This window comes from Mya arenaria, chromosome 4 (assembly GCF_026914265.1).
Source record: "Mya arenaria isolate MELC-2E11 chromosome 4, ASM2691426v1".
Lineage (NCBI taxonomy): Eukaryota > Metazoa > Mollusca > Bivalvia > Myida > Myidae > Mya > Mya arenaria.
The window spans coordinates 45,802,108-45,822,691 of record NC_069125.1 but is presented as its reverse complement, the minus strand read 5'-3'; the positions used below and the strand labels follow the sequence as shown (position 1 = coordinate 45,822,691).

Here is a 20,584-nt window from a genome sequence, read left to right as displayed (position 1 = left end):
CCAGCCCCAATAAAAAAGAGGATGGACACAGAAGTAATCGGAAAATGAAAACATTGGAATTTAAGCATTTTTATTTCCTTAAGCATATTCCAAAACAGTGAAGCAATTTCAAGGAATATCATAAAAGCAAGCATCATTTAAACATATATCAACATGTTAATGGAAATTTAATTAAATTAATTCCTAATAAGTTTCCAGTGTTTACATGTATATTCCTGGGTAGGGTTTTAGTTAAAAAGTAATGGAAGGGTGCTGCATCATGTTCTTTTTGGTAGCAGCTTTTCTTCCCTCATGGAAACCAGCAATTGTACCCTTCTGCCTTGTAGAATTGAATACTTTAGACTGTCCAATATTTCTTTTGTTTTCAATCAAATGTATAATATGATTATAAATACATTCAAACTTAATATATTAGGCAGTTGAAATATAACATCACTTCAATAAGACACAATTCCCAACATTTATTTCCAAATTCATAATGTTCAAGTTCTTCATAGCTGATATAATTCCGAATTCGTCCTTTTCTGCCTTTGCACACTGAACCTATTTCTCAGCACCCTGTTTTTTTAAAACCTGGCTTTAACCCTACCCTGGGGCCATCATGATGGTTAGTATCATGGTTTCACAAGTAACGATCAATAACAATTATATGAATAGAGTTTAAGACTACATGCATTTATAAAAGCTGCATCAACTATAAGATACACATCGATCCACACTATTAAATATGTTTGAAAAGAAAAAAAAATGTTAGTAAATAAAAGATTTGTGTCAAAAACGCACAAACAGATATACGGTAAACAAATAAAACAAACCATAATAAACAGCTGATTGCTGTATTAAAGGGACTTGCTCATGTTTTTTTTCATGGTAATGCATCTGAAAAAAAAAATGATATTATATTTCACTCTTTGATACTGATATTGACAAAACCAAACAAATTGTATTAAAAAACCCTGGTTTTAGTGGGGAGCACACCAATGCTGGTAGTCAAGAAAAACCTGTCAACGAAACCGCTTGCCCACAAGGCCTCTTACATAAGCTGAGAGATAATTTAACCTTTAAGCCTTTTGTTGAAAAGTTTCTAACGCCATTAAAAATTGTGGACTTCAAAGACAATATTTGAGCATATATCTACATTTGTTGAAGGGTTCCAGCCATCAGTATCTTAGTTTTAACACTCCAAATGATTTGCTACACTTTATTTCATCATAAAAAGAGCACATTATACAAAACACGAGCGAGTCCCTTTAAATGTTCCCATTTCAATCTTTAAAAGAGAGAAAAAAACTTAAAATTACAATTAAACTATTCTTAACAAGTAATCAGGATTGATATTGTATAAAACGTTAACAACAGCAACCAAACATAGCCACATACATGTACCTCAATAAATTAATTTTTTTTCAGTTTCTATTTTATGACTCTTTTGCATATATAGTACTTCACATTCTTAATGCTAGCATGTATGTAAAACATACTGATTCATTAGGATTCTTGTCATGCAAAGGCAAATCAACCTAACCCCAAAGCCAAATAAAAAATAGTTACATCAATCAAATAGAGAAAACTTGCCACCTTAAGCAAACTCCGAATTCTATATAATTTAACCCAGCTTGGAATTCTATAGATCTTAATCCAACTTGGAATCCCATATGACTTATATCTAATACATGCTAGTTGATAAACAGTAATGATCAAACAAATAAATGCAATTAAAGCATTAAATAGTGGCATTCACTTCGTCAGCATCAAAAGGTAAATCAAATGGACATGATTTAATTTTTAAACAAAGTTTAACATCAATGAAACACCTCATTCCTGAATACAAACTTTTCAGAAAATGCCAGAAAGCTTAACAGTAGAATAGCAGAAGCATCAAACTATGTATGCAATTCTTAGCAATAAACAAAGATGAAACAAAAATTAGATAAACTTCTTTTAAAATGCATAAAATTTTAAAAAGCATTTGGCTAGTATTCTTTGTGTCATGAAACCTTCCCAGATGCACCTCTGGGGCTGTATGCATAGAGCATCTAAGTGAAAATTTTCATCTTTCCTAATTTTTGAAGTCTGGTTACAACCATTTTAAAAACCCTCTATTTTTCATCAAAGCATTTTCTTAATTATTCCATATTTTTTGTTTGCAAAAGTTATAAGATTCTTTAAATTCATCTTAGAAACTAAGTCATACAGTTTTGGAGCTTTGAGTGACACAAGTTCGAAAATGCCAATGTTTGGTAATTGAAGGGCCATAACTCTCCCCTTACTATGTGCATCTGCAAACGATACCCCTGGTGCACAACTTTATCATCTCAACAACACTCCCCTACAGTTTTAAGTTTTTGTGTCAAATTATTTTGGAGTTTTGAATGACATAAAACAATATTTACGGACAGAATCATGGACCCAACCCCCAATAAGTGGGAGCATAAAAAGGCATTTTTTTCACTAAGGTGAACATTTTCGCTTAGATGCTTTATGAATACGACCCCTGAACAGTAAATTACACAAAAGTTAACATAAGCACATGGTTAGCACATGGGAGAATGATCAAAATCACATACAAGTATGTAGCAAGTAATAGGTGTACAAAGCACATTTCACATTTCAACACACTTAAGATTTTAACCAACAATATAAAAGCATACATTGGAAGTCAATTTTTCTTTTTACACTGAATTTCATTTGTTTTAAGCCAAGGAATTCGAAATTGAATGAATTCCAACTCGGGGTTACGACATCACGATGGGAAGACAGGTTGGTTATTCAATGTAGCATTAAACATCTCCGGGGAGAGTTCGGAGAAATCTGTCCTGTCATCTCCTTTGTCTGCTGAGGGATTAATCTCATTTTGAATGGCTTGTATTATCATTGTAGAGCTTATGTCAGTTTTTGTGCAAGTAGTCCTGTGCAGATCATACAAAGCTCGCAACTGAAATTCTTCGCTGCAAACACATACATATTTTGAAGTAATGGTATCACTATGTGACTCGCTTATATGGTCCTGGAGAGAGGATGGAAGGGCAAACTTCTCCTTGCAGAGTTTACATGGGTAGTAATCCAGGCCCCCATTCTTGTCCAAGCCCTCAACCTTACCCTTGCATACCTTCCTGTGGGAGGTGAGGACAGACGGGTAGGAGAAACCAACTCCGCAGCTGTTACAGACGAATGGACGCACTCCTGTGTGCGTGTTCTTGTGGCCCACATAGTGCTGGTAGGTGTTAAAGCCCTTGTCGCAGGTCTCACATTTGTACTTGTATGCATTGTTGTGTTTGGTCTGCTGGTGATAGGAGATGCCACCCTTGGATGAGAAGGTTCTCGTACATTTATCACACTTATAGCGGGCGTGATAGTAACCCTGACTTTTTGGCTTTGAAGGAGCAATATCCACAGGCTTTGGTGCTATTTTAGTCACCTTAGCCTTAGCTGGTGAACGCAAATGGGTAAGTTCATGGCGTTTCATGTGAGAGAGTTTCGGAGTTCTGTAATCACAGAACTTGCAATTGTGCAGACGCAGTTTGCTGCTGCCTAGAGTTTGGAAAGATTGCAGTAACATAGGTTGGGGTTCGGGTTTAATGTCCATGTTAAACTGTTCCCCGGACTCAACATTAGTGATTTGAATGGCATCTGTTGAGTCTTCGTCCATATCCACACATGTTCCCTTGTTGAGTTCGTCTTTCTCCATGAGGCTCTCCACATTGATAATGGCAAGATTGCTGAGCCCGTCCTCCGTGCTGGAGTCATCAACTGCAGGTTGAAGCATCACTGTTTTCCTCTCCACTGCGTAATTACACATTCTTTTGTGTTCATCAAACACTCTTCTCCATCGAAACTCCTCACCACAGATGCAGCGGAATCGAGAGACATCGCAGTGCTCAGAGGAAATATGCTCTGTGAGGTCTGCCTCGGTGGTGAAATCGTCACCACATAAGTCACAAACCAGACTATCATCTTCTGTTGATAGGCGGACACATATTTTCCGATGATTTGTGAATGTTGTGAAGGTGCTGAACTCCTTGTTACATTGGCTGCATTTGTACTGATGTGAACGGCTGTGCTTCTCTATGTGACTGTTGTAGTGCTGCTCAGAGTTAAATCCTTTACAGCACTCCTCACAGAAAAACTTGAAATCGTTTTTATGCAGCCGTTTGAGATGGTACTTTAGACCGCCTTTTGAAGTAAACTCTTTATTGCACACCTCACAAAGGAAGTGAATACTATGCTCATGCTTGATTTCAAAATGCTCCCTTAATTTATACTCTTCAAGGTAGCTTCTCTCACAAAGATTACACTTATAAGCTTTTACAGGATGATGAATGAAGTGTGATCTCAAGCTTATAAAGCTTGCCCCTTGAAAATCACAGTCAGGGCATTTGAACTTCCCATTCTCATTTTGAACAACCATCGCACCACCTGGAAGCCTATATGTCTGGGAATTCTCGTTGGCCCCTGAAGGTGACGGTTTCGGCGCGATCTTTGGAGCCATGTTGCTTGCCTGCTGTAGAAAGATGGCATTAGCAGCTGCTGGTGTGAGGACTTGAGGCGAGCCCACCAGCTGGACAAAGGTGGTAGGAGTGCTGGTCAGTCCAGCAGTGGACATTGGCTGACCATTCACCGGGATTGCCTCACTCATTATGTAGTTAAAGGCTGGCAGAGGGGGTTCTGCTGAAGCTGTAAATAGAGGATTTATTTCAGTTAAATTTATACAATTTTTATTCTTGCTTATTGCACATAAGATGATAGCTTCAATATGCACACTGGAAGATGTTCTTGAGTTGAAACCATTTTTGATGTCCACTTTAGGAGGTCATGATAAAATACTCCGAGTAATGGTTAAACGAGTAACCCCTCAGGTGTGAGTAAATCATCTTATGTAACCTGAGTATAAATACCAGTTAAACAATTCACCCTTTCGTGCCACTGGGACACATCCTAAGATAATTTCATTGCAACAAATACAAACCTGAATGCCAACACTCATTATTGTTGGGGTTCTTGCCCACTCAAAGGAGGGGCATTTAACTAAAACTTTATTTAATGCAGAGTTATGGGGCTTGCTTTACATCTGAATATTGTTTCTGTCATCATGTGTAATTTGAGTTTCAGTTAAATATACATGTATATTTGAATTTGTATTTTTGAGTTATGTCCTGGGATAAAGTCTTTGCACAACAATGGCAACAAGGATGCAAGTGGTTTATGGTTAATGTGTCTGCCTCTCACCCAAGAGGTTTTGGGTTCAACCCCCACAAGGGGTACTTTCTCATGGCCTCTCAAAAGGAACACAGTACTGGTTTCTGCCCAGGAAATAGACATGTGAGTGATCTTATAAGCTATCGTCACAATCAAGCTAAAATAAATTAATATAACCAATGGCAACAAGGCTATCACGATACGGCAGGTTTTGTGCATGAAAACAGGCAAGCTTTAACGACATCAATAGTGCCGCAGATAGGATGCCTACACTCCACTGTTCTTGTTCTTTTTTCAGTCAAACATGGGACATTACTTAAGAGTAGGGATGGCAATGAGTACCCAAGTACTTGAGTACTTGATCAATCATCCGAGTACCAAATCACTACTCGAGTCCTTGAAATAAATAAATACTTTTTATAAAATTCATTTATAAATATAAATTTGTAAATATCAGATCAGGCGTGTTTCCAAGAAGACAATTTACGGTCCCTCAAATCCCCGCTGTGTACACAATTGACCCTAATAAATTAATTGACAATTGTTGTGAGAGTTGCAAACTGTCAAAAAAGGGCACTGCTTTGCAAATATCACTGATGTCAATTAGCGAAGTTTTGATAGCGGTACATCTTCTTCAAATTGTTTTCACCAAACAATGGACAAAACGAGCGAATTAGAAAAGACCATTACGAGCATGATTCCTGAATGGGCATATTTTTGCAATGATTGTTACAATTGATTGGAGGATATCTTAATTCAGGAATTATGCATATTAATGAGGTAAACAACAATTGTTCAGTATGGAAAACTGTCAGTTTAAATAATGCATATTAATGAGGTAAACAACAATTGTTCAGTATGGAAAACTGTCAGTTTAAATAATATTTCGGTAGAGTATACAACAAAACAAATTTATAAATAATTTTTGTTCATTGTAATTCTGAATGTTGTTCATTATTGAGTGTAGTCTCGATCATCTAGACGCTCAAATATCATACATGCCATATTTCTAAGAGGCTTCCCAGGGGATTTTGGTCTGAATTCCAGGGGATTTTGATATTACACCAGGGGATTGTTATGCGGCGAAATTGTGCGCAATATCTGCATTTATGATATAAGAATAAATACAAAAATATACTTCAATTACAATAGTTTTTGCACTAAGTCATCATGGCCCTTCATGGAATTTTACACTCATAATATTAGGGATGGTTTCCATTGTCAACCTTAAGCAAATTTAAAAAAAATAATAAATAAATAAATTCCAGGGGATATTGCATGTATGCAATATGATCCGAGTTGTACATTCCATTTATATTGTAGTGAAAAGAACAAATTAAAAGCATGAGACAACATTTGTTTTCTTTTACTTGGATTTTTTATTAAGGAAAAGATATTACGCTCAACACACATAGTACATGAACTATACATGTATACACAAACTTGTCTTTCCCAAACACCAATTCAAGTTATCCGAGTAATCGAGTATCCGAGTACTCGATCGGAAGATTGTCCTAGTACTCGAGTACCAATTTTACTACTCGTTGCCATCCCTACTTAAGAGTAATGCACCTTGCTATGTGAGCGTATTGTCAACGGCAACAAGAGTACCAAGTTTTACTTGAATCTTGAACGGTTTTTGAGTTATGGCCAGGGTTAAAGTTTTTCAAACTCATGACGAAAATTAATATGACACCAAACCTATGACAAAAGGTCAACTAATTTCTTACAAAAATCCACTGACCTAAAAATGAATGTACATCAGGTGCTTTAATTTTCATTCAACATATTTTTTCTTATTACAATACATTGTCTATGAAACTAATTTCATAACAGTATCATGCCATTTCAACTTAATCTACAACCTCATCTTCAATACCATGATTAAATAAAGCCAGCAATATGATAATTTACTGAAATATTAAAAATAATATCCTTGCTGCATTTTCACTTAACTTGTATTTCGTGGTAAGTAATATTTCAATTACGGACTTCACAGTGCAGGGCCACATGTTTATTGCTTCCAAAAAACCACACCATGTTTTAAATGACTTTCCAAGAAACTCTTGACTACATTTAATAAGATCCACATAAGTACATTTTCTTTCTTAGTTAATAATTTATCTACCCGGTCTCCGTTTCTTTCTCTATTAAAAAGGTCATAAACAAGATTTTATTCCCTTAATCACTGTAAGTGATTAAAGCCCCCAAAGTGCCAGTCAGACCAATGGAAGAGCTAACATAAACTACAAACATATATTCAGAACCACACAATTGTTGACTCCCAAGTCCTGGGGTAGGGACATGTGACTTGCACGCAGCTTATCCAGAGATAAAGACCTAGATCTTGCACCTGACATCTTGCCTTTATATGCTTTAAAATTCTTAGCATCTGTGCTTTCATATGCTTAACATCTGTGTTATTTCAAAATCTCTGCTTGGATGACAAAAATTAGAGCCCAGAGATGACCACCTATACTCTATGTACATGTATGCAGAAATCCATAATGATGAACCTCTAAGTGTGACATTGACCTTTGAGGTAGGAGCGTGGGTCTTGCACACTTCATGTGCGAGTCAATTTTAAAATTACCCTGTGCATGGCAAAGTTACAGCCTGGACATAACCTTTTGGGTAAGGATGTGTGTTTTGCGCACTACACGTCACTTTTGTGTTTCTAACATATGTGCCAGATTATTTCAAAATAGCACAATGCATAATAAAGTAAGGACGGACAGTACGATTTTAAGTTGCCTACAGTCTGGCGCATAAAAAGGATGCATTTCAAGGAGTGTTAAACCTTCCTCACCATCATTTAACACCTGGTGTCCGTTAGCCACACTGGTTTGGACTGGATCAGAAACCATCTCTATTTCCTGTTCGGAATCTTCTGACATTCCAGTGTTGTTCTCGTATGCGATCACTCTTTGTGGCAATGACTTTCGAGGCCGCTTCTTTGGAAAATCCGGGGACACAGATGGCTTTTCTGAAACATTATTTGTTGGTTTATAATAATAAATCTTACATAACAATCCTATAAATGTAAATCCTTTCTGTGTAATGATTTATGATTGAGTTTCAAGCAGTGCTCTCATTCTATAGGAAATTGACAAAATCATATATTTCACAATACTGACAAAGATACCAATTAAATATAAATAAGAGCATTTATGAAACTATAAAACTGCCTGTAATGTTGTTTTACTTGTTGGTTGTATCATATGTTATTTGGACAAAAGAAAATGTAAATGTGTGTGCATACATGTATGAATCACATTGATCTTTGAGGAATAATTTATTTGATGAAGCTACACATTCATCGTAAATGAAAAAACACTTTTAAAGAAACTATTTTCCATTTAGTTTTGCTATATAAGCCTTAAAGTAACTCTTCTAATGAAATATAAATGTATTCAAAAGTTTTCATGATTTTATCTATTATATCTTGTTAAACAAATTATTATTATTATTATTATTATTATTATTATTATTATTATTATGCCCCCCTTCGAAGAAGAGGGGTATATTGCTTTGCATATGTCGGTCAGTCAGTCGGTAGGTCGGTCGGTCCGTCCGTCGGTAGACCTAAGCTTGTCCAAGTAATAACTCGATAATTTTGTGACGGATGGTCATCAAACTTGACATGAAGATAGGGCCTGACCAGTAGACAACCCCTATTGATTTTAGGGGTCATCAGTTTGACAAACATCTCTTGTTATTTATAGCTACAGTCTTTCAACACCTGGCCCCAATTTCTCGAAACTTCTTAAGTCCCTTATAACAGGATTAAGCTAAACTCACTATTTTTGTTGTTCTATAATATGCGTTATATTTACTTCTTTAAGAGTTTTTATAAATTATATAAGAAAAATCTGTATGCTTATTAGAAGAAACCATTTTTCATTTATCAAAATCCATTATTAGTATGTATTTTGGCTAATTGAAATAAGCGACTTAAGCCTGTTAAGCTTAAGAAGTTTCGAGAAATTGGGGCCTGGATTTACATGTGATCTGGTGCACAAGAAAGGCTTAAAAAGAGAGCAAAAAAAAACACTTTCAAGTGATCACAGAGATCAAAGGGACAGCTGTGCAAACCATAATTGGTTCAGAAATGGAAAGCGTTGTTGTAGGAATGGGTAAATATTTGTGAATCAAACATGCCGCTGTGGTAGCATGTGTCATGTGCACTAGTAAGTAGGGATTGTGTTTTCTTGACATGCTTCAAGTGTTTTATGCATGAAAAGGAAATTTAGGGTCGTTGTTTCGACAGAATAAAACCAAAATTGTTTTAGCTTAATTGTGACATAAGCTTATAAAATCACTCTCAAGTCCATTTCCTGGGTAGAAACCAGTACTAGTGTTCATTTTGAGAGGCCATGAGAAAGTACCACTCTTGGTTGAGAGGCCGACACATATACCATTAGACCACTCTCAACCTACATACATTTATATTCTTGCATCCCTTTATATGTGTGGTACTACCAGGTTATTCTATTATTACTGAATCTATCGGTTACATGTATCTTTAATGCATGTCTTTTTTTTGCATAATTAATATGAATTATCAAAGATTTCTTCCACTATGAGGTCACTTCTACTGTATTTTCAGACCAGGGTAAATTCTCTGTAAACAAGAGCTCTCACAGAGACAGCGTACTCGACTATTCAGCCGCTTTTCAGTGTATGGATTGAAAAGTTTTGGTGAAACATGCATGGATCACTGTAAGATTAGATTTCAATGCAATACATGATGTGCTGAGATATTTATATAAATTAAATTGGAAAATATTTGAGGTGGTACGCAAACTTTAACGTAAATTCTAAGTTGGAAAAGGGGCATAATTCTGTCAAAATGCTGGATAAAGTGACCTCCTCCTGTGTACAGGTTGGGGGCATGATGGTGAACAAGCGTGCAAAGTTTCGAAGCCAGATGTCAATGGACTTTGAAAATATTTGAGGTGGTATGCAAACTTTAACGTAAATTCTAAGTCGAAAAAAGGGGCATATTTCTGTCAAAATGCTTGATACAGTGATCTCCTCATGTGTACAGGTTGGGGGCATGATGGTGAACAAGGATGCAAAGTTTCAAAGCTAGATATCAATGGACTTTGTAAAGTTTGAGGGGGTAAGCAAACTTTAACGTAAATTTTAAGTCGAAAAAGGGGCATAATTTTGTCAAAATGCTTGACAGAGTTACCTCCTCCTGTGTACAGGTTGGGGGCATGATGGTGAACAAGTGTGCAAAGTTTCAAAGCCATTTGTCAATGGACTTTGAAAATATTTGAGGTGGTACGCAACCTTTAACATAAGTGGTTACGCCGACGCCGACGCTCGGATGACTAGGATAGCTCTCCTTATTCTTTGAATTGTCGAGCTAAAAATCAGTTTTATCGTTTTATAAGAAGAAGAACTTAGCAGATAAATAATAATTATAAATATTTTTGCCAAAAACTGTGACTGATAGTAGAAAAGATTAATTGTAACATCTTTGCCATCTTTACTCCTATAAAAGCCTTTTTACAACAAAATTAAAAATCTGAGTCAGGCAATTAGGGAATATGGCCCAGGGAACTGTCAGAACCAGTATCAACAGGGAGGTCTGAACTAGTATCAACATGAACTGTCAGAACCAGTATCAACAGGCAGGTCTAAACTAGTATCAACATGAACTGTCAGAACCAGTATCAACAGGGAGGTCTGAACTAGTATCAACATGAACTGTCAGAACCAGTATCAACAGGGAGGTCTGAACTAGTATCAACATGAACTGTCAGAACCAGTATCAACAGGGAGGTCTGAACTAGTATCAACATGAACTGTCAGAACCAGTATCAACAGGCAGGTCTAAACTAGTATCAACATGAACTGTCAGAACCAGTATCAACAGGGAGGTCTGAACTAGTATCAACATGAACTGTCAGAACCAGTATCAACAGGGAGGTCTGAACTAGTATCAACAGGAACTGTCAGAACCAGTATCAACAGGGAGGTCTGAACTAGTATCAACAGAAACTGTCTGAACCAGTATCAACAGGGAGGTCTGAACCAGTACCAATATTTTTCATTGAAAGGGTAAGTTAAGCTCATGGCAAACAGTGGTCTTTTTTCTCAGTTGATCAAGGGGCATAACCCATAACAATACTTTAGCCAGATTGATAGGACTTGCTGCACACATATGGACATTGCCATTGTAAACATGTGCACCAAGTTTCTGCAAATATCGTTTACAAGCTATAACTGTTATTGAATATTTCTTAAAATGCCATCAGCCACACTAACAACAAAGCTATGAGAATATTATGACACTTTTCTTCAAATCCCTACTGCTGTAAAAAACAAAAGTGCCATGGAGCAAACACTGATGCTTGTAAGCTTTTCCCTCAGTCAAACAAGGTGCATATAGGTCAACAATTATCAAAGCCTCGATATATAATATGCATATTCTCTCTGGCAACATTTGTCTTATTTGAATATCTTGAAAATGCCTTTATTTTGGCCAAGGTTATTGCATCCCGACGACAACACCAATGCCAAGGCTATGACTATATGCCAACCTTTTTCTTCGAAAAGGGGCAAGCTAAAAAATTCTAACCAGTTTGTCCACTTTGTTTGTCAGGAGTGCTGGTGTTGCTGCTTGGACTACAGGAACACAGGCATGTTGGGGTGGGTGGGGTAAACACTCCATCCTGAGCAAGCTTCATCATCTCCTCTCGCACTGCCATGCGAACTGACGGCTCTACGTTCTTTATTCCAACTGGCTTCCCCTTCATCTCTCTGAAAGCCATTCATAATCATTGCAATAACCTACAATATATATTATATAACTAATGAATTGTGTCATTTCTTATGTAAAAGATCCATAAAACTTTCGATAAACTTTAACTATACAAGTATAATTTATGCTAAGAAATAAATAAGGCACAACCAGCAGTATAGACATCGCAAGACTCCCAGATTTTACCAGACTGAAAATGCATTTCCTGTGCACTTAATTTTTTTGTCTATAGTAAAATTGTGTTTGTTAAGCACAAACATTACTAGTCCCACTCAAATTTTACCATCCTTTGCTGGTGTGGAGGAGGATTTTCTCAAACTCTTCAGATGGCAATTGATGCAAACATTTAGTTACAATGTCTTATGTAGTTGGTGAAGGAGCCCAACTGATGGTAATTAAACACAAGCTATAAGCTTGCAACACACAAGCATATCCTTTCGAATACCGCTACCGTACATCGACGCGCTACCGTAGCCGCCTAATGCAGACCAGGGTGCTGGTTACCGCTACTGTTTTACTGTAGGAATACTGTAGACGACTGAAACGTACCGAAAAAGTAGGTACGTCCAGTTCCACAGCCGCAAAATGCACATTTTCCACAAATTTGTGGTACGTTTTTCATTAAAATAAGAAGGATTGTGAATTTTAAAAACAGCATTAATACGCTATGGTACTTTGTCTTAGAAACAGTTACTACACTACGGAATTTCTTTCAAATATAATAACCATGCAAAAATAAGCAACGGTATTTCTTTAAAAATCGTCATTCAACATTATTCGCCTCTGGCATTTGTAAATTTGCTTTAATAAAACCGCATTCTTATGCTTTTCCTCTTGTATCAGAAGTACGCTGTGGTATCACTGTGACTGCAAATATATCAACAGAACATCCATAACAAAATAGCTGTCACAGTTGCCATGAAAACCACTGCAATAGACAATAAACCAACCGGACAAATATCACAAGGTCGCATCAAGGTTGGAACCACAGTGACCCCTGTTATGAATGTTGTATGGGAAAGGAGCATTACTTAATACAACATGCACCAATACATATCTGTCGATGAAACAATGATCGAAGGTCACGGTCACCATTCAAGAATCGTTGGTGCTCCGTGTGTCATGGGGTTTCTCAGGAATTACCAGGCGTACTTAAGTCGAAAGAATTAGGGTTGACTCAAACAGTTGTAGAGAACTGAAGAGAAAACATCACAAGATGATCATGTTGTATTTGCCGACAAGTTTAAAACATCAGTTCCTCTGGCGTTTGGAAAAAATCTATACTTTCGTGTCACGCATTAAACACCGGAAGGACATATTGGTCAATCGCAAAATCAGTCCACGAAGAGAGATGGCAAAGTTAGGATGCTCAGCAGAGGGGAACACATGGCATGAAATATTGCGGACCGGAAGCTTATGTCCACTGCATGGGAATAATCAAAACATGTGTGCAACCCGATGACATGTTTCAATCCTATAATAAATAGCCGACAGAACAAGGTTTTGGCGGAAGAAGTAAATACAAAAGGAAAGTGGGAAAAACATGCATCAAAGTTATTTTATAATTAAAAAAGAACATGGGTGTTGTAAACAGTGAACATTTACAGTGTACCAACACAAAGTGCTTATTTGTGGACCTAATGTGTGTGGTTTGCCGTGGACATCTCGCTTGTGATTCATCGTGTATAAAGCTTCAACCCTCCGGCTACCTATAAGCTGTTTGAGAGAATGGTAATACTTTTTTACAGTATATTACAAACATGCTGTAGAATGTTAAATAGTAACCATAATCAGGTTTAATAACATATTGATCGTTGCATGTACCACCAAAATGAAACATGAACAACATCTTTTAAAATCAATCAGCTGTTTAGTGTTTTATGTTTCTGTTTTAAGGTTGCAGAAACAAGCGACATATTTTAACTTGACCTCTTTGGCAATGTGCAGTGCAGAGTCAGCTTGCATGAGTATAATTCTAATGTTTATAAAATAAAACTCAAATGAAATGTTATTTTATTTAAGGGAATGTTTTATTTCGTATCGTGGCATTACCTCTAGGAAAGGCCGAATGGAGGTCAAGTCCAACAAGACTATGGCTCCAGAAACACAGAGGAACGGAAAACAACAACTCAGGTATCCTAAACATTTTCAATAATATATGTTTTTTATATAATTGCAGTTTGAAATGACCCTTAAATCGAAACAATGAATGGCCTCTGAAGTTCATGAAAATGCATACATTAAATTATTTCTACTGTTTAATGGCACATCTTGAATTTCAGAGTCTAGTACAAGAAAGCGCCGTTTAGATCAATCATGTATTAAAATAAATTTTCAATATAGTATTGATGAAATAATCAAAACAAAATGTTGTTCAGGTGTCAACATTTTGTTCCTGAAGGGACGAATAATGTTTGTTTTAATGTTTTTTATAGAATTAAACATTTCATGCTTAAAATGAGGACATATTTTTCGAAATTACACATATACAGTGCAATTGTCGCTAACAACGTGTCTTTATAACAAATATTCATCAATATGTGATTTCTTTTTACAGACCGATGATATTGCATTGCACCAGAAATTCCACTAGACTCTATTGCCGTTTCGTTAATCGCATGCTGTGATTATACTGGTGTTGTTTCCCGTGACAAATCTTGCGATATTTTTAGCAATATAATAGTTACAGCCAAATTCTTTGATTTATGTTTTGGTCTATGTTTTTCTATTATATAATTATGTACATGTGTTCTTTGTTGATTGGAGAAAAAGTATTATCATTATAATCATGTTTAATTTTATCCCTATGTATTCCTCAAGTTCCTATGATGTATATAATTGATCTATACATTTTATAACCTTGATGTATGAATGAATTGTGAATCCGTATTTGGATTTTAGTCCTATAAGTATACATTTATATATAGGAAATGAATGAACATGTGTGTAAAATATCATGATAGAGAATTGTTATTTTAATTCCTTTCTGATTTATTTGATGAAAAACATATTGTTTTGTAATCGCTCTATGCATGTATAAATACTAAAATAAAAATATGTATAATATAATGAATACTACAGGGACAAGCTCATTAGTTGAACAGTAAAAAATAGGCCCTGTTAAGGTGTACACGTCAAGGACCCAAACAACAATGAACTAGAGACACAAACATTGTTACACCACTTCTTACATCATAATTTTCACTTTTTGTTTTATTACTGAATTTTACATAGAATGACACGTGCCTGGATAACTGTGATAATGTGATGTGTGCATTAAAATTAAGCACGGCTAAAATAGCGTATTTATACATACATGGTTTAGCCACACATGGCATTCCAGAGAGTGTTTATGTGGATTTTTTCAATTTACTCCGATTCAAGCACACACATGCATACTATGATTGAAATAATAAAAACATTTCGCAACGTTGCCTTACAAACATCTTTTTAAGCATTGTACTTTTGAAATATTTTGGAAAACCTTTTTCTACTACTGTAGTACAAAATTGCTGTTTGAGAAATATCAAATAATAGCCGTAGTGTATTTATGAGGAAAACAACAGACATAAATATCGAGTTACTACAAAAGTTAAAACTGCCATTGTGTATCTATGCATGCACACGTGGTATAATTCCAAGATTGATCATAACATTAAACGTCTCCGGCAATTTTGAAATACATATACCTGAAATGTTTGTACTAGAACTACCAGAGTGTATTAATGCATAATATTATTCTTTATGTACTTAACAAATTGTTCAAAGAAGTAATTCCTATCTACAAAACTCGCCTATAGTAGTTTTATAAACATTAAAAAGTAGCCAATACCGAAGATGAAAAATACCACAACCTACATATCACAGGATTACCATTGCGCTGTTTTGCATGTGCGTTTACCTACTGATGATTGTCTTCAATGAAATTACTACAACACACGTCTACGGTTATTCCTACATTTGTTCAAAATTCATCATATCTGTAGTGTATTAATGAGAGTTTTGTATTTTTCCGAAGTCAACCAGAGCGTAGTTATGCCGAAATGTCATATATATTAATAAGTGAATATTTAAATTGCCGTTACATAATAAAACCAATAAAATGCATTTTATTGTATTAATGTGTCTATCAAAGGGTTTAAGTAAAAGGAAAAATGTACATTTTCACTAGAACATTACCTAATTAGGGATAATGTATATGTCACTAATTCATGAAATGCAAACTTGATTGATAAGGGTGTTATGTTATATAATTTTATGTACTATATAATGTTTGTAATTAATTTCTTTAATTGTGTTATAAATTTATACTGTTTCGAAATTGATAAACATTTTACCTAATTGCTAACGCATTTTAATCGGGAGATTTAAGTCTCTGCTTTTAGCAAAACATGTACAAGATTATAAAAATAAGCGGTATTCCCACGCTGTACGATAGCGGTAATCAGAAGCCGAAAATTTTAGTACGGTTTACACTGCTGTGGTAGTTCGCCGGTGTATGATAGAGGTAATGGGGACACCCAAATTTTGGGTCTGCATTAGGCGGCTATGGCAGCGGAAAGGATATTGCCATAATTCTACAAAGCTTCATATAAATATATTTTAACAGCTTTTAAAAATATTACCAAAGTTAATAATTTGCTAACAACACTAGTACTATGACACTCATAGTATCTTGACGTTCTTATAAAAGCTAGATTAAGAATATCTTGTCTTTTTAAAGCTGCACTCTCACAGATATACCGTTCTTACAACTTTTTTTTAATTTTTTGTCTTGGAAAGAACAAGTTTTTGCGTAAATATCTGCCAACCAATGATAAAAGATTGCTGACAAAAGATCAGATCGCAGATTTTCAAATTTCTGTTCGAAAATTTATGTTTTATGGCTTAAACCGTTACTAACGGTTTAAGAAAAATGCATAATACATCAATTTTTGAACTTAAATATAAAACTCTGCGATCGGATCTTTTGTCATCAGTCATTTATCACTGGTTTGCAGATATTTACGCAAAAATTTGTTTGTTCCAAGACAAAAAGTAAAAAAGTTGTCATAACGTTCAATCTGTGAGAGTGCAGCTTTAATTGATATTATAAGATTGAAAGTTTTTCTTAATCACATTTTTTCCATATACACAATCATTGAAATTAGACTTTTGGATGAACAAGCCCGAATTCTTATACTATTGCATGGAATCATATTTTTGAACAAGCCCTGCTATATAAAATTCAGAATATTTTCTTGCGGGCTTGTGCTAATTTCAACCACTGTATACAATGTGCAACTTAAATATAAATATTTTAGTAAAGACAATATATGGTAGATATTTAGCCATTCAGAAACTTCAGAAACATGACATTCACATATTATTACTAATGTCATTATAAGAGAAGCAGGTACTTACAGGTACTTGTCTCGGACATGCAGTAAGTGTTTCATGCAGTTGTTCTGGTTTGTTTTCAGACCGTGCTTCACTGCTTCAAACAATTTCCCCATCTCTTCATTCAGCACAATCACTGTCTGCCCTGGCTCAGCATCCAGACGAAGGAAGAAGCGCACAAGGTCATCTGGGGTACGCCTGCAGCGTGTTTTATAGGTCTCAAAGTCTCGGAATGTGGCTGCAGTCACTTGTATTCCCACCAGCTCTTTTCCAGTCTCTTTTAACTCCCTGAATAAATGTTAAGAGAAATTGTTATTTCATTGAAAGGGGGACAACTCTTTAGAATACTACAGAAAAATGCATTGCAGAGTCAGTTTCAAAATGTTTTGGCATTGTTTAGCCTCATAAGTAATTATGTTCATTAACTACCAAGAATCTAGCAGCATCTTTGCTAATTCCTCATGGCTGTCCACATCCTGGCGCTCCATCAGCTCCTGCCAACGATCCATCTCGAGCCCGATATCCAGCTCGGCCTTGTGTGTTCCTCTGGGCACAGGCATGCTCCCCTCCTCCATTTCTGAGCCATCAACATTGTGAAATACATTGGATAGAGAAGCATCCCTCCTTGGTCGCCCCACTCCTCGGCGAGGCTGCAGGCCAGCAGGCTTTGGACCAACAGCTGGTCGTCCGGGACGGTTGAGCCTGGCTCGGCCACGACGCCTCCCTGGAGGCCTGCCCCGCATACCTGACATATTACTGCCAGCCTAAAAAAGAGAAAGTTGAAAGAAATCTTTTTTCTCAATTCTTAGTTAGGTGACTGGCCTGCACATTGATTACAGCTATATTTTTTTTATTATTAAATATATATATATTATTAATATTTTTATATTTTAATACGTTGTTTCACACTCGATTTATTTATGATAAATTTCAAAACTACTTTAGTAAATGTTCTTTAAGTTTTGCTCCCATTAAATATTATGGGATATTGTGTGAAAAGGAGTAAAATATAAATGTTAGTTATGAACTGAATGATTCTGAACTTATTATGCAGCTTAAGTTTTTCAACAAAAAAAGCTATGACATTATCTTTGCACAAATAACACCAAAACCAGTAAATGTCCCAGGAAAAACTCTTTTCAGACATAAAAGTGCTAACTGTGATCTTCACCTTTGACCTACTGACCCAAAATATTTGTAGGGGTTATGTTTGAACTGATCAAGAACAACCTCCTACTGAAGTTTTATTCTTTAGTAATAGTGCAGATAAATTGTTATTACATTATTGATAACATGGCCAAATATGAAGGGTCATTTAGATTTGTTTCCTTTTCTGTTCCTGTAAGACTCATATATAAGTATAAAAAATCATTTGAAAAAGGATGATAACTTTTTAATAAAGTCTAGATTTTTTTCATACATATAAATAAGCAGTGGTCGAAATGAGCACAAGCCCGCAAGCTCTGCACTGGTAAAATGTCTTTTGGGCTTGCTCAAATTCTTAATTTTATATAGCAGGGCTTGTTCAAAAATTGATGTCAAGCAATAGTAAAATAATACAACTACATGTTTACATACAGGTAGGTGAGTAGTTCTCAGAGGTTTTTTTTTAATTTTAGATAAAAAATTATACTCCTGAATCTTGAAGATAACTGTATTATTTTTTTTTTAAATAACTTCAGCTCTGTTCAAATAATGCAAAAAAGAGGTCAAATTATAGTAACTTCTAAAATGAGGCGAAAACTGTCCTAGAATTACTTAATTCCAAGAACTACTCGCCTACTGGTAATTATTTAGGACAAGAATGTTACCTACATTTTGTGAAGGATCTCAAAGCCTTACCGATAAGGGAAAAATGCACAGTTTTTATTAAATTTGGGAATTCCATTTTCATGGAATTAAAATCAATGCTATAAAAATTTCAAATATTTTATTGCATGAATATCATAACAATGAAATAATCAATACAACATAAACTGGTTTATATAGCATTTGAAACATGTAATATTTTATAAAACATGCAATTAGCGATTGGGCTATGATTTATGCCCAATTGGTTACAGCATTCTGCCAAAGAATCAGAGTGTAAAACACTTAAATCATGCTTGTTCCTCGTAGAGAAAAAATGAATTCTTCCAATTAAAAAAGCGCCAAAATCATTTTTCAACTTTTTTTTATCAAGAAGTAACTCAAAATAGAATTTTTGGGTACTTTTTGGATTTTAATGAATATAATTGCCATGCAAGTATATTTTGTCATTAGAAAAACAAACATGCTTTGATTAATTAATGATACAGGGTTACTCATGAGTTTTTTATTTTCATTTTAGACTTTTATTACCTGCTTATTTTTTAATCTGTCTTAGTTCTAAAATATTACAGTATGTATTGGTTACAGTTGTTTAATTGTATGAATTAATCAAATTAAATAAATTATTGTCATGTGCAGCAGAGCATCTTTTTATAAGAAAATTTATTACAAATTGGTTAAAGAAAAAAAATATGTTTACTAACAAGACCATAAAATACTGATATCCAAGGTAAAGACACCTTTACATATTTAAATAATACAGTATTCTTCCAATGCAAAAATAAATAAATAAGCAACTTAATGTATTCAGTGTCAGAACCTGTGAATTATGATTTTTTTTAATACCGTGAAAATATTTTTTCTGACGTTTTTACACATATTTCATCACCTATCAGTAAAAAAATGGGCCCTTCCATTTTAATTTAAATTTCTTACATTAAACGCCATATTGAATATCTGAATATTTACAGAGGGCAAGGAAAAATCAATATTTAACTAGCAACATGCCCTGTTTCTGAAAATAAACTATTAAAATGCTAAATTTTGTTTCTTATGTGATACTAATGTATTTCAATGTTACGCTTTATATCAAAGATTGAAATATGACCTTGCGAAATGCAAAAAAACCCTCCACGCCAAATCCGGTCCGGAAGAAAAACCAAAATTCGTGAGTTTCCTCATTTTCAGACTTTTTTGCATGAAACTAAAAAAAATATTGATATTTTTCAGAGAGAAGTTCACAACTAAATCATATTTACCTAGCAACTTCAATGTCTCCTCCAAATTATAGCAAAAAAACACGGTCAATAAATTTCAATAGTCTAAAAAAACATTATCAGAGAGAAAGCCCCAATTTTCAGCAGAACGGTCCATTTTATTAAAATAGGGTTGGCATTTGGTGTCTAGGTTATGAAACGCTTATAA

The 20,584-nt window shown here is 35.1% G+C and overlaps 1 protein-coding gene across 1 annotated transcript; it reads right to left on the bottom strand.

The window, feature by feature from the left end:
* Positions 1-58: 58 nt before the first annotated feature.
* Positions 59-20,552, bottom strand: LOC128231814 (gastrula zinc finger protein xFG20-1-like). The gene is made up of 6 exons (XM_052945015.1): positions 20,419-20,552; positions 17,780-18,114; positions 17,375-17,638; positions 11,789-11,970; positions 8,006-8,182; positions 59-4,674 (listed from the first exon to the last, which is right to left on the bottom strand). The coding sequence occupies exons 2-6, from the start codon at positions 18,100-18,102 to the stop codon at positions 2,744-2,746; spliced, it is 2,877 nt and encodes a 958-aa protein (XP_052800975.1). The 5' UTR covers positions 18,103-18,114; positions 20,419-20,552; the 3' UTR covers positions 59-2,743.
* Positions 20,553-20,584: the final 32 nt, after the last annotated feature.

Excerpts from the sequence above, each read along its gene's own strand:
- LOC128231814 (XM_052945015.1), bottom strand. The coding sequence starts at position 18,102 with ATGTCAGGTATGCGGGGCAGGCCTCCAGGGAGGCGTCGTGGCCGAGCC. Across the intron at positions 8,183-11,788 it reads CAAACAAAGTGGACAAACTG|AAAAGCCATCTGTGTCCCCG; the intron begins GTTAGAATTTTT and ends ATAATGTTTCAG. Across the intron at positions 4,675-8,005 it reads ACACCAGGTGTTAAATGATG|CTTCAGCAGAACCCCCTCTG; the intron begins GTGAGGAAGGTT and ends CTCTATTTACAG.